This window comes from Pseudopipra pipra, chromosome 8, assembly GCF_036250125.1.
Source record: "Pseudopipra pipra isolate bDixPip1 chromosome 8, bDixPip1.hap1, whole genome shotgun sequence".
NCBI classification, from domain to species: Eukaryota; Metazoa; Chordata; class Aves; order Passeriformes; family Pipridae; genus Pseudopipra; species Pseudopipra pipra.
Genome location: NC_087556.1, coordinates 21262949 through 21278023, shown reverse-complemented (window position 1 = coordinate 21278023; position 15075 = coordinate 21262949). Strand labels below are relative to the sequence as shown.

General features: G+C 35.4%; 1 protein-coding gene across 7 annotated transcripts in view; it reads right to left on the bottom strand.

Annotated features, from left to right (window-relative positions):
* Nucleotides 1-2032: 2032 nt before the first annotated feature.
* The window catches only part of IDE (insulin degrading enzyme), a 61704-nt gene continuing 48661 nt past the window's right edge, over nt 2033-15075 (bottom strand). For all 7 annotated transcript variants that reach the window (XM_064662945.1, XM_064662943.1, XM_064662944.1 and 4 more), the window contains 6 exons: nt 13955-14122; nt 10966-11238; nt 9024-9085; nt 7477-7549; nt 5840-5907; nt 2033-4707 (listed from right to left, as the gene is read on the bottom strand). In XM_064662945.1, the coding sequence (XP_064519015.1) occupies nt 4612-4707; nt 5840-5907; nt 7477-7549; nt 9024-9085; nt 10966-11238; nt 13955-14122 (740 nt within the window). In that variant the 3' untranslated portion in view covers nt 2033-4611. The remainder of the gene's footprint in view (nt 4708-5839; nt 5908-7476; nt 7550-9023; nt 9086-10965; nt 11239-13954; nt 14123-15075) is intronic.

Genomic DNA, 15075 nt, shown 5'->3' with positions numbered 1-15075 from the left:
CCAGGGTATATGTGTGTCTGAGCCCACACCTACCACGGGACACTCAGTTCTGTGTATGGGTGGAGGGAAGGGGGGGAAGGGGCTCCTGAGTTCCAGCTGCTGCTCCAGTAAAATTTTACATGTCTTTGGCAGTCACTAGGTAAGTACCACAATTCCTTGCTCCCCTTATTGAAAGGGAAGCTGAGCAGACAGTGAAAATCTGTAACAGAAATCTGAAGCAGAAGGAAGCACATCTAACACACAGTAAAGTGGTGGCAAAACCTCAGGAAGATGTAGGATTTAAACTTGGATGCCTCTCACTGGAGTTTCCCACTGGCTATGCCTAGTCACTTCCTTGCACCCGGAGCTGTGTTATCTTCCCTCATCCAATGCACAGGCAAGGAATTTAATTCAGGATTTTGCACTGTACCACTAAAGAGAGAGTCTTAGCAGTGGCAAATGCTCAGCACTGTTGTGCCTACATCCTTTAATGCTGTGCTTTCAGTTAACAGCCTTGGGGGGGCTTAGAAATATTAATTTAAGAAGCCATAAATATTTTCAGTCTTAAATTCTGTTTAGATGCTCAAGTTCAAAGAAGTTGATTCAATTGTGACATTCTGCTGTGCCTTTGGCCTTACACACTTTGTTCCTTTGAACTGTAATTCAGATTTCAACCCACAGCACATACTGTAACTTCATGAGTATATTCTTTGGACAGTAAATAGAAATGTTTCAAATAAAAGCCTTTCAGCAGAATCTACATAGGCCAGGCTTCCTCTGAAATTTCAAGAAAGGTATCAAAGGTGCCTCACTTTCCGATCTCTACTTTAAAATAGCCCAGAGGTGCCTTGCATTAGCAACAATATAAAAAAAACAACTTGAAAACAAAGTATTTCAGAGCTGGATTTGAATATCACATTAGGTATCAGCTCAAGCGAACGTCCCAGGAGTCACTGTGGATGACCATATCAGTTCAGTGGTCACATACTAAAAAAATAGGGAAAAACCATATGAAGGTGTAGAAAATAATGATTTTTCACTTTACAGCAGACCTATAGCAAAAGCATACTAACCAGTTAAGTGGGAGAGAAAAGGTAAAATTCTGCTGATCTTATTTTAAAACAAGAGCTAGATAATAATAAATGAAGTTTAAGAGGTGTGTAATGCTTTCTCCAGCTGTTATGATGACACTGTGGAACACATTATCAATAAGGGCTGCTCACATCCAAGCGCTTAAATAATCTGAAAAAGCTCAAGCATTTTTTATGGCCAACAATAATAGTTAACATAGACTTGGAGAGTATGATTCTTTTGTAAAAAACAGTAAAGTCAACGAGTCAAGATTTACACCAACCCCTAATGACTAGGAGCAGAGAGAGTCCTGATGTTGGGGACAAATAATTTTCCAGGTGGGCTGCTGGCATTTTATTTCTCCACTGAGAGTGACAACCACTCTTCCCAATGCCAAGGACAAAACTTGTCTCTTTTAATGTTGCTACCTGTCATATATTATTTCAAGGAGCCCCCTCAGAACACCAGAAGGGCCTGCTGACTTGTATCTTTGTGCTGTCAGAATTGACACTATTTACTACTCTAACAATCACACACTCCCAACCTTTTGAAACATAATCTTTTGGTGTGCATAGAACAAAGAAAATGACCAGGGAAAGCAGTTCCTCAAAAGCAACACTGTAAAGCTGCACTAGGCACGATTCAGTCTGGCTGCAATAATTCCCTATATTTACAACTTCAGATTTGATAATTAAAATTCTGTCTTGTGCAAATATTTCTACCTTTATATTATTAAGTTTTCATACACTCAGAGAGCAACAGAGGTGGATCTACCTAAAAGGTGTGTCACATGGGGAAGTCCTCTGAAACTTCCCTAGAAGTGCCTGGAAGCACTTCTCTAGCAATGCTACTCAGCCTAACCAGTCCAACTGGAGAGCGGAAAATCACAATTAACGTGTAATAGAAAACATGCACAGACTGACAGATGTAACATTACCAGTATGCAAAAAATTAAAATAAAACAAATTAAGAACTCCAAACATTAAATTCAGATTGTTTATTGTAAACAGAATAACTCTAGCACTCTGTCATACTGGCTGTGTCACATGCACCCAATTCCACATCAACTGCTTAAAATAGCACTTGCAAAAATTACAGTTATGTAATAATAATTTATGGTTTCTTACATAAACTAATTAACAAGCACTAAAATTGAATTACAGTGTATTCTAGGTAGTTCTTTATTGCTTGTAGACACTGCAGCTCTGGATCCATTAAAATGAACCCATTAGTATGCCTGAGTTTATCAAAATTTACTGCTATATCAAACTCAGAAACTGTAAAATGCTGGAGAACACTTAAAAGCAATTAAGAGTTGTTGGAAAATTACATGGGTTTCCACATCCAGTCACAGAACTTTGAAGTTCTAAATTTTTTCTGCTGGAAAACATGATTTGTGTTAAATACACTGTTATTCCAATTTATTTATATAATTTGTTAAAATTAAGAGTTGATAGTACTTCCATGAATATATATATCTATTTATTTTTACACACAATAGAAGCCATTTCATTTTATTCACTGTACGAGTGGTATGTTTAAATACTAAATCCCAAAATATATATTTTTATAATATGTTGTCAAAACTTTTAATATATATAATACAAATACTTTTACTAAAGGAAAACTATAAACAAAAGTGAAATGCAAGAAGGTAAAAAGCCCATTTTATGTGAAAGATCCATGAAAAATGGGGTGAACAGAGACATCTTCACTGGTTTTGCTTGGATTACATTTAACTTTTTTTCTTCTCAGGCTAAAAAAATACTGGTGCCTTTCCTTGGCAACAGGTTACATCACAAATTACCATCAAATTTATTAAAAAGATGTTGAAACATGTGCTGTTAACCTTTAAAACAAATTTTAAGAGCACCATATTTGTTCAGCTAGAAGAGACTCTCAGATAAATGCAACTTATTAAGGCCCTTACCCTGTCATTTAATTTGGCTTCAGAGCCAGTGTAAGAATGAACATTGACTCAATTACAGGAACAGCCCTGTTGACTATACCAGGATTCTGATGTGTCACAGACATGTGTGTCACATCAGGGCTTTAATTTCAGGTTCTTTTAATAAGAAGCAAATTCTCACTAAACCTCCTGCTGAGCAGATTTTATATCTTCAGTGCTTTGCATACTCTCTCTGTCTCAATAATTACCATCTATTTTAAGTATTACAGAGATAGCAGAACTTTAAGTTCTTTATATTTTTCTATCTGGGGGCTGTCCCAAGCACAAGACCACTCTGCAGAAGTCAGGAGTCAGTAAAGATGGTGAAGACTAGACACCATATATTGTTTTACCATTTTACTAAATTATGTAATATATATATATACACACACACACAAACAGTGTTTCAGCAAAATTCTTGATCCTTCTGAGTTTTGTGCAGCCTTCTTACAAGAAGTAGGAACAAGTCTTTTGTGATGTAACCTGGAGCACATGCAGTACTGCTAACCCAGCACTGCACTGTCCCAAGTGCCTTCCTGAAGGACAGGAAGGACCCGCACATGTATCAGGATAATGATGTATCTGATTCATTACAGGGCCCATATTTGACATTCACCTGTTCTTGAAAGAAGAACCAGTGTGTGTTTGAAGTTATTTGCACTAGTGAGTGCTTTGCTGGGCTGAGACCTAACATAACAAATGAGGAAAACCAGACTGAGTTCTCCATCAGTACATGTGCAACTGAAAACAAAAAATGACGGCAAATAAAGGATTTGATATAGTAAATGGAAAAAATCCACAGTAACACTGAAAAACTGAACAAGATGTTGATAGTATGAAGAGACTGGGACAACATTTCTGATAACAAAAATAAGACGCACTATTAAAAGTGTTTCCAGCATTTTACTAGTTTTAATATAAAATCTCCCCAAATTTGTATAGAAAGATTAAAATCATGCCCTTATCTTCAGTTATTCTCATTAAGACAATTCTCTCACTTACTACTGTGTTGTCAAATTTCCTTTTTTCCCCCCCCCACTGGTCTTCATAAAACTTAAAATAGAAAATATGTTGGTTGCATTAAGGATCAATTAAAAAAGTATCATTCAACACGTCACTTAAAAAAAATGTGGAAGTCTCTATTTTTAAGAAAAATTGTTGACTCCATCCCAAAAAGGACTTACTTTTCTCACCCCCTCCAGCCCCCAATAAGATAATTATTGGGATACTAAACAGTATTCTTCAGAAGTAACAAGCACATTTCAAGCCATTTAGTTTGCTCTGGAGGGTTATTTCATCAAAATGAAAATTTGAAGGGATATGCTATTTTTAAAAATATACTGCATCTACAAGTTTTTTATTATTATTGTTTCAGTTGATTTTGTTTTTCAACAGGTTGTCTGTAATATAAATGACACATGACCACAACTGATTTTTATATACTCTCTATCCCTAACACACAGCTAATGTCAAACGAACCAAGAAGGAATTTGGGACTTTCATAATGAACAGAACCATTTATCCTAGTGATCTTTAATAATTTTGTTCATCACGAAGTCCCCTGAAACCATGTCAGTACTGCTCATCGGCATTTCTTCATCCAGTGGGGTTCTTCACAGTTTTGCAGCCATGAAATTGATATGTGGTTTCACCAGTGGAAAGAGCGGCAGACTGCGCTTGAATTCTGTCATATTTTCAATCACACTTGGCTGCAAAAAAGCGTATGGAAGAAAAAGTCTGCTCAATATCTTCAGTCAGACAACTGAGCAATTCCTTGCTTTTCCTTTTCACTGTGGCTAAAACACATTTCTTGCTCTTTTCTGTAGTATTAGTGAGTCACACTTTGTTATTACAGGATCGCCCCCAAATATAGTGTTATTTCTTATGAAATAAATGGTTTCATATTTACATAATTTAAAACAATAGCTATGATGCAGTAACTGCATTACTAATAATGGCAGGATCTCCAATATATGCAGAGCTTGTCTTTTCATTTACAAGTTCTATTTCAGAACACCCCACTTGTCCCTTCAGTATCAGAGGTAAGATCACACTCACAAATAGCTACTCAATGCATTATTATTTTTCAGATGCAGTAACAAAATAACTTTTAAATATTCCAGTCATAATGGCTAATATATCCACATACAAATCATACAGAAATTTCCACTCATGGCAATTATTTCACCTGAAAAGTCTGATAAAAACACAGATGTACCGCACTGCAAAAAGTTAATCATCTACTGGGACAAACACTGCCATCCTTCAGGAAAATTTACTGAAGGTCTGGGAAGGGTCTAGTCCTGTCATATCTAACCACAAAATGAAATCTGTAATACTTGTATGAATACAATTTATCAAACTGTTTCCTCCACAGGTTATATGTTGACAGGAATGTGCATTAATATTTTAGGCTTTAAGAAAATTACCAAATAGTTGTTTTGTTGTTGCTTCGGGGTTGGGGGCTGGTTGTTTGGGTTTTTTAAACAAAGATGATAAAAATTTTTGATGCATATGCATCTTTCTCTTGACACTTGATACACCTGATCATATATAATCAGTGTTTTCAGACAATAATCACCTGTATTTACTCCACTGTGCAGACACTCAGTAGAGTTTACTACTGCTATTAGCTTTCACTTCAGTGGACTAAAAGGTAACTGGAGAGATTGCTAAAAAGAAAAATCAGGAAAAATTCCTGTTGATAGTGAGGATGAAACAGCCCCATGACAGCATGAATTTCAAGAAGTTTGTTTCTCCCTACAGACTTGTATTTAATGATACTAAACCTCTAGATTAGGAATGCAGCCTGGGATTCTATTGTGTGTTGTTTCTTTTTACCTGTGGTAGTGGTGGTGCTGGTGCCAGGTTCACATCATTTTGGCATGGAAATTCTCCAACAACAGGGCCTATTTAACATCATCAAATAAATTCAAGACCATAATGTAATCAGTATCTTTTACATAATAACTGTTTTCTCTTAAAAGTCAGGTATCTATATAAAGCACAGGGGTTTAATTTTTAAGTATTGCTAAATAACATTTTCTAAACATTTTGCTTTTGTACTCCATGGCTGTCTTTAGAAATACAGAAATTAATCCATGATTTGACTTGAGAACATGATCTTTTATTCATTTTACTTACACATAAAAAGAATGTAGAAATAAAAATTGCTAATCTACTGATCAACGAATACTTAAAACTGTTTCTCAGTACAAATTATGAGAAAAGTAGCAAAAAGTAGCAGTGGTACATACAAGAGCAATGCAACAACAGCACATCTTTTTGATAAGGACATGGCTATGGAGGCATAGAGGTTACTCCAGGCACCAAAATTCTGGATAGCAACCAAAATCTTCCCTGCCTGTCTTCTTGCATGCCCTACTCCAATTCCCCCCCAAACTACTTCTTGCATTTCAATCTCAATTTCTTTCATGGCAGAAGAGAGGCCAAATGCCAGACTAAATGGGGAGTATGTAGAGAGAATAACTTACTATAATCCCTGTAGAAGTAACCACCACCAGAGTCCAAGCAAATAATAAACCATTCTGGCAATACAGTTACTACATTCTGAAAAGTTTTCTCTAGACAGGAAAAGCTCTAGACTGTTTCTATTAAGCAACTACTAGTCATGAAAACTGGAAAGACGCTTTGAAGCAAGTCTTCCTCACTCCGCTGCAGTTACAATTTCTACAGTACCATAAAAATCAATCCTTCTGAGGCTGAAAGGAGTTTCATGACATGCACACAGCTATCTGCTTCTCCATGTACTACAGACAAGCTTTAATATCCTTGATTTTGCAACCAGATGCACGTTGGAATTTAAGTCCAGTATAAACTGGTGAAAAATCTGCACAAAACAACTCAGAAGTTTTTCCTCTCAGTTTATTCATATCAACCAGAAACACTTTAACCTTTTCCTTCCTGAATTCTAAAATGGAACGATACAGTTTACAATGCAGTTAATCTATATTATTTCAAAATAAAACCTAAATAAATACTGACCTTCTAAAGTTTAAATAAAATGTTTGATACTCCCAGAGGAGGCTTTTGTTTGTTTCAGGGTTTACTTTCCCCTTTGAGGGTGTTAGAATAACATTGTGGACATTCATTGCTTGTCAGAAAAAAACCCCCACACTGGACTGATACTGTAGATTCTAATTTTGGGCTGTTTTTTTTGCCCTGTAGGAGTATTACAGAATTTTATGTCTGTTTTAAAATATCCTGTTGAAAACAGAAGCGCTATTTTAGGATATATTGTTTTAATATCAATATACTTTAGACTGGCTGAAGAACTTGGTCACAAACATTAACCAGAAAATTTGAAGCACCCACATGAAGGAAACGTGTAAAAAGAAATACTTTTGCCTCTGAAAGGTATATAATCTCTAAAGCTGAGTTTTTCTTATAGTGCATTTGTATCATATAACGTGGCTATGTCTAACCATGACTTGCTGGATATTCAGCACAATACTTACAGGAATCCATTTCCCTTGCAAGGACGTGCACTGATACCTTGTGTCTTCTGGGAGCATCTATTGCCAACAGCACCTACAGTAAAAAACATCAAGTTCTTCAGGTGTGGGAAGTATCCCTTAGACATTATAAAACAGTAAAAAGAATGAGAGTGTTTAAATTTTAATTTTAAGCTTTAAAATGAGGGATGAATTTTGGGATGTCCCTTCAAATATGATTAAAAGTCATTCACACAGTATACGCCGAATCATTTTACAATCAAGGTAATAAATTCATGTACCCTTTGGAACTCAGAAAAACTGTAAGTAATAGAAATTCACCCATTAACTATCATAGTATCAGGAATGCAACCTAAAATCTCTGCAGACTTTTCAATCCCTAGCAGTCTTCTGGAAGCACATCACCCTGAACACAATTATTAAACTCAGCTGGACTAGCTGAGTTTATTGTTTATTAAACAACAGGTGCTGAAATTCCATTTACTAAGTTTGTATTTGCTGCATATCTTCACCTATGGTATCATACTATTAAAAAAAATAAAAACCAACAACCCACCCAAAGATGTCAGTGTTCACTGTGCCATGTAAATAATAACCAGTTTCAAGCATGAAGGACTAACTCTTATAAAAACAGACAGCAATGTAAAAATACCTTGGACAGTGAAAAGGATAATGCAGAGTACAAAAGACAAACCACTTTGAAAGACATTACCCCCCCCCGCCCAAGAGAGGAAAAAAAGAATGCAGACACAGACATATCCATGCTTCTTCAGGGGCAGAAATTTTTCCACCCAATAATAAATCCTGAAGACATTAAGTTGAACTTATCTTCAGCAGTACTCCCTGAGCTCCATAAGTGATAAAACACTATGAACACTTCACAATATAGTGAAATATCACTGACTATGACATATTACAGAACAGGAAGAATGACACACAATTTTTTTATATTTGGGGGGTGAATGACACGGACAGGACAGGGACAGATGCCCTTCTAGTATTTCAAGTGCCTGTATTAAGTACTATCTAGCAACTCCATGCTGAGTCACAATGCACAAATACTGCAACATTATGCTGTTCCTTCACGCTGCCCAACTATTAGAGGAAGAAAAACCCCACCCTGACCAAAGCTTTCACTTACACTGAACAAAGCTTTCAAAATATCTGTTTCATTCACAATTCATGCCACAAAATAGGCTGAATCATTTATCGGTTGAAGAAAAAAATAAAAGAACAAATGTGCAATTTTGGCCAGGCTTGGCCATAGAGCAGCACATTTTATATCCATGAAGGAAGGATAAATGAAACAAGAGAAAAAAGGAGTGGCAAGAAAAAAATAAAAACTGCACCAAACCTCAATCCTTCTCCACAATTTTTACCATTGCCACTAAGTAATATTCAGGAAATAAAATTATTATTATGGAATCTGCATCAATTATATCATCTACCTAAAAGAGGTGTCAGTATATCCTATTGTAGCTTGCACAAATAAGATTCAGCTGTACCTACATCTCTTTCCAAGTAACATTTTAACTACATGACTAGCTTACCTTGTAGAACTGTATAATATCATCCTTGGTCAGGGTCTTTAGATAAGCCACTTCAATGTTATCTGCACAACAACAGTAAAAATTAGAGTAAGTCTGCAGATCACAGCTGGTTATTAGCAAACTACTTATTCAAAGTGTATTTCTTTCAAATTCAGATTATGTAATTGGCTGTAAATAATATGCTTTTCATTGTTATCTTTCAAGTTAATACTTGCTTCACTAAAAGTGTCATTGGAACCTTGGTAGAAAGTTATACTTCAGTAAATCTGATTGGACTTATTAAAAAATGCATGTTTAAAGAATACTGATTGCACTGTAGGATATTCAGTAGCTAAAAGAGATATGCTTACTTTTGTATATTGTCTTCAAATCAGTGTTACACATTTCTAATGCAGATAGTTTTTATTCACGGTTAGGAAACAGGATGGTAGGACGTATTTTGGAAGGATGTACTTTTTAAAGGAATATAAGGAATGGTGCCTACATCATACCTGTTAAGGAGTAATCACCTTTAAGAGATCTGGGGACAATGTGTGTCAGTTGCTACATTACTACATAGAAATTAAATTATCATGAACTAATCATCTAATATCACTGCTGCATAAGCAGAAATGTTTTCTGTTGTAGGCATGCTTGCTTTTCTTAGGGTGAGCAGGAAGATCAAGGAATAAATGTGTGCAAGAGAACAAACAGGCAGCTAACAAGTCTGTAAGGCAGGCTGTAATTAATATGAAGTTCTATATACAGGAAATAAAAAACCCCAACAACACAGTTTAGAAAATTAGATAACATTTGGGTAACAACATTAAAAGTAGTAATAACCGTAAAAGTATGAAGAAAAAAAATCCACTTCTTAAGGCTGGAATATGAATTTCTGATTTTGACAACTCTAGTCATATTATAATCATTAATGATATAAAATTACTAGTGGGCAGAGGGGAATTAAAGATATAAAAGTCAAGGGAAAGAGTGAGGTCGGTGGGATTTAGATATGAAATATATGGCTACAGTTAGAGGTAAGAATTCCAGAGAGATAAAATTGATCCAAAACCAGAAACACTTAAGGCCGAGGAAAATCAAACTATTTCATCATACACAAAAAAAAGTACTTGAGGGGATAAGTTTCCACACCACTCCTTATGCTCAGGCATGAAACTGTGTCAGTAGCTCTCATTTTCTCTAGACAAGCCAGATGACAAGTCAAAAACTCATCATTATTATAACAGTTTAGTGAGTCATTATCAAGCTAAAAGATTTGTGGAAAGCCCATACAGTGCATGTAAAGCAGAAGAGAAGTCACAGAATACAGAGTGAGTTTTATGGAGGAAGCATATTATGCATGAAGACAGAAAATTACACTTGTGAATAAGAGACAAGACACAAAAATGTGAGGAAAAGCTGACTGTACCTAAACTGATTTTTTCTTTAATGTTAGAAACTGTATTACTAATGTATATCAGTATTTTGGATTAAAATCTTCAAGCAATGATGAAAAAGGAAAACCACAAATATTATGTAGGATCACATTGTAAATAACTGCCAGTCCATTTTCAGTAATAACACTAGAAGTTGCATCTCATTTGGTCTTCTACAAGCTTATAATCTTCAAAGTATCATGGATTAAAAAAAACAAACAAACAAAAAAAAATCAATGTTTTTTCAAATCTACACCAAGATGAGAGAGGTTGCATGTTAGTTAAAATACCTGCTGTTGCCCCTGCCATCACTCCCTCAAAAGAACTGCACAATGGGAAGAGGAACAGGGTTCTTATGTACTATCAGGAATGTCAGAGTGTATGTGAATGCATCTGTCAAGTATATATTAAATTATGTATAAGCTATATAAAAGTTTAAGTTGTTCCCAAGTGAAGATGACACTCAATAGTCACAAGAGTGGCCAAAATAAAGCATTCAGTTTCAAAGGAATTATCATTTTTCTTACCTCTGTCAAAGTTATACTGCTGGGAAATGATTTCTCCCCAGTATTTAGCACATTCTGCAGACAGCTTCTTTGGTTTGTCTAGACGACGAATTGCTAAAGCTTGGATATGTTTTTGGAAGGCCTCTTCTGTCATATCTTCTATGCATTTCTCCATAGTCTTTAAGAACGCTTCAACTCTGCTTTCTAAATAGTGGGGGGGCTTTTCAGATTGGATAATAAATCGCAGTCCTTGTATGCCGTTTGCCCGACGTGGACCACTAAACACAATGTAACCTTGGCAAAACAAGAACAGCCAATTATCAAAAGAAATCCCTTCTTGCAGCATTAAGTTTGACAAACATGGCACATTTGACAGGAATGTAATGTTATGTTAACTTAATTCTGTATTATAAATGATGCAGGTTTTTTTCAAAATATGCCACTGTTTGGTTTTTTTTTTAAAACATCTTTATTTCACTGATGTAAATATCAGTTCAGGGGAGGGGCAAGGAGGAGATGAGGCAGACGAAGACAAAACAAAATCAAAATCCTGTCATCAGGATTAGGTTTCCTAAAACTAAGCTGTACTCTAGTGCTTCATTAGACTCAACATTAGAAACTTACTGTTTTTTCATAACACCTAATCTGAATTCTCTTTGCTATAATGTAAGACCACTACCTCCCATCTTATCAGCTAGAGAAAAAGAAAGTATTATTCCCTTTCTTACTGTTGCAGCATTTGCTAATCTGAACAACTAATCCTTTCTTCAGTCTTCTTCCCCTCTTTTAATAATAAATCTGTCACGTTTCCTTTACATGTTGCTTTATAGCTTTCTCATAGTTCCCTGATGCTCAGGTCAAAACTGGATACAGTATTTCAAAGTTCCTACCTGAACAATTTAGGAGTATTATTGTGAGTGCATCTTGAAAGCTTCCATTTATATATCCCAGCATTTTACACAGCAGGACAACACTGCTGATTTATGTCCTACCTCTGACCCACTGTACCCTGTAGAGTTTGCTACAGAACTGCTACCTAGCCAGTTGCTTCCCAGCTTGTATCTGGAACAACAGATACAAGCTTGTATCTGGAACAACAGTTTGGTTTTTCCTGCCAAACTGTTCCTAACAAACTGCATCTTATCTTCATTGAAGTCATGTTTCCAAAATGTCACACTAATTTTAAATTCTAATTCTATCTTCCCACACACTTGCAGCCTCTCCCAACTTAGTATTATCTGAAGATTTACTAAGTATACTCACTCTTCTATCATCTAGTTTGGATGAAAATACCAAATAACATTGGCTCACAGTTGTAGAACGACTGTTTTTCAAATCAACTTCTCTATCCTCCAGTCATGACTTTCTGAAGTCCTGCATCCAAATGTGTAGCACCCTCCACCTAGGCACTCCAGTAACAGCCTCTCAGTTACCTTCTATGAATTCAGAACTAGTCTGATAACTTATTCTGTATTTTCCAGGAATTAGAATTAAACTGACTAATCTATATATATATTCCCTGCTTTTCTCTTCCCTTTTATTAAGGCAATATGTAGCATTTGCCCATGTTTATTTTTTCCAATACTTCATCTATCATCATTATAAGACCTCTAATTCCAGGATTTCGTAATTTTGTTCCTTATAATAGAATGTATAGTTCATCACACCTGAACTCTTTAAAATTTAATCTACTCAATTAATCTGTTATTTTCCTGTTCAGTGGTAAGCCTTGGACTTGGATCACCAGTATTTATTTTAGAAATCATCTGATCACAGTTGACATTTTAAATGAAAATTAACAAAGCCATCATAAAACATTTTGATTTTTCCACCACTGCCAATTTTTCTCTTTCACTTTCTCATACTGCTAAAGCATTTACTGAAATAATTCTTGTTACTGCTTCTACTGTTTAGCAAACTGCTTACTCCTTTTCCCCTAAGCTTTCTCAGAGATCTTACTAACAACTCCATGAAGTTTATTGAATTTTGCTGGTATTTCTACTGTCTTTCCTCTGCAGTTATGTAATGCTGAACACAACACAGTTTTTGCTCACTGTTTCCCCCCCACTCTTTACCTGCTACTTCCAACTTCTATACAAAACCTGCCACCAGAACATTTCAAAGATCTGTTAAATAACCTGGATTCTATCCTATTGTCAGCAGACATATAGATTGTTAAAATTCCTATGATGAATATTTTATAACTGATTCTGCTAGTTGCTCACAAGAAGTCTAATCTTGCCTGACATCCCTGGTAGTTCACAGTCATCACACTGAGACATTTGCCTGCTTCTCACCTTTGGAAAACCTGTACTCCTACTCTCCAGTATTTCAATCATGTGAACCATCATGCAAAGTCTCTCTCTCTCCTTGTTACTCTGGAATAATCTTACCAGTTCTGTCTTACTGGTTCAGGTAACAATTACCTTTACTTACTGATGAACATCTGTATTCTTAAAAAGCCAAAAATGTATTTATGTCTTCAACATAGTAGCTCTCCCCATTACCCACACAGCAGTATCCCTAAAACAGGGCTTAGAGTTTAACAGCTGGACTTGATGATCTTAGAAGTCTTAGAAGCCTTTTCCAACCTAAATGATTCTGTGATTCTATGAATCATCAAGTGCAATTGGAAGTAGGATCACAAGCAAAAAAGATCAAACTAATACTGATTCTTTATGACGATTTAGAAATTTAGGAAACTGATCCATCTCCTTTTGGTAAAAGTTCTGATAGGAAGTTTTCTGCACAGTGATTAAACTTTTAGTCAGAGTTGGTTTCAGATATTTCAGGCTTATCTGAAATATGATGCGTGCTTGTTCTCATTGTGGAGACTGTGTATGGTAACATTTCTTTGAGTCATCAGCAGTTAAGATATTTAAATTTACCAAGTGCCCTTTAAATGGCATTCACCCAGCAGGGAAAGAACACTTCACCACAATCTCATGTGAGTGTGTGAGTGTGCATCCATGTGTATAAACACACACACCATCACCACGGGAGAACTCACCTAATTGTTCCTTGGTGCGCAGGGTGTTGAAGCATGGCTCTGAGATAATTTGACAAAAGAGTTCCAAAAACATATTCTCAGAAGTGCTCTGCATGTCTGTCTGGTAATAGATCTCAATGCCACAATTGTTATGAACTTCATTTCTCTGTTGATATACAAACCAACCTCCTAAAAGACAAAGTTAAAACATAAGTTCATAAAAACATATGTTCTTATTTTCGACAATTAAAATGAGAATGGTTTGTGGAATGGAATTATAATAAATGGTTTAGAACTATTAAAGCAGAATTTCCACTAACAGCATACTTTTCATGAAACTAGAAAAGAATATATTATTTTAACACATTAAAATGTCACAGCTTGAGCATATCAGCAACTAACTTGAAACTGGCTGCTTCTCCTCAAGCAAATATTTTTGGAGCTGGGGTGAAATTCTGTATTGCCTCTACAATGTAAACAGTTTCTAAAGACAATCTGTCAGAAACTATTATGAACATTAAAAATAATTCCACATTTAATACCAATAACTTCTTGGAAAGAATGTTATGATAGTTTCCACAGACAGATGACCAGCTATGGGTAATGTGCTTTGGCTGTATAGCTAGATATATTATCACTCCCTGCAATACCCTGAACCTCCTTTCTTACATATATGAGATTTTTTTTTACCATAGAAGTAAAATCATACAAAAAGTACAAGATCAAAAGAATTTATATTTGTAGGAAAAAAAAGCTGTGTAAGAGCTTTTAGTTTTCTCAAAATAGCAAGAGTCGTTTAGAACAGGCCTTCACTAAATGGTCAATTAATACTCAAAAATGCTCAAAGAATGGTGTTTATTCAAATGTGTATACTGTGTGTTGCAGAGAATGGGACAGGGCTCTTATTTCCATAAATTATAAGGAGAGAATCAGGACTGAATTACAGAAGGCTTTGGATTGGAAGGGATCTTAAAGATGGTCTAGTTCCAACTCCCAAGAACTCCAATTTACATACAAAAATTAAAAATGAAATCAAACTAATTTTCAAGTATTACAGGAAGATCATGTAATAGTATGTAATTTTATTAACAAAACCACACCCTAATTATATTTTTGAATTTTAAGTTTAAAATAATTGGAAG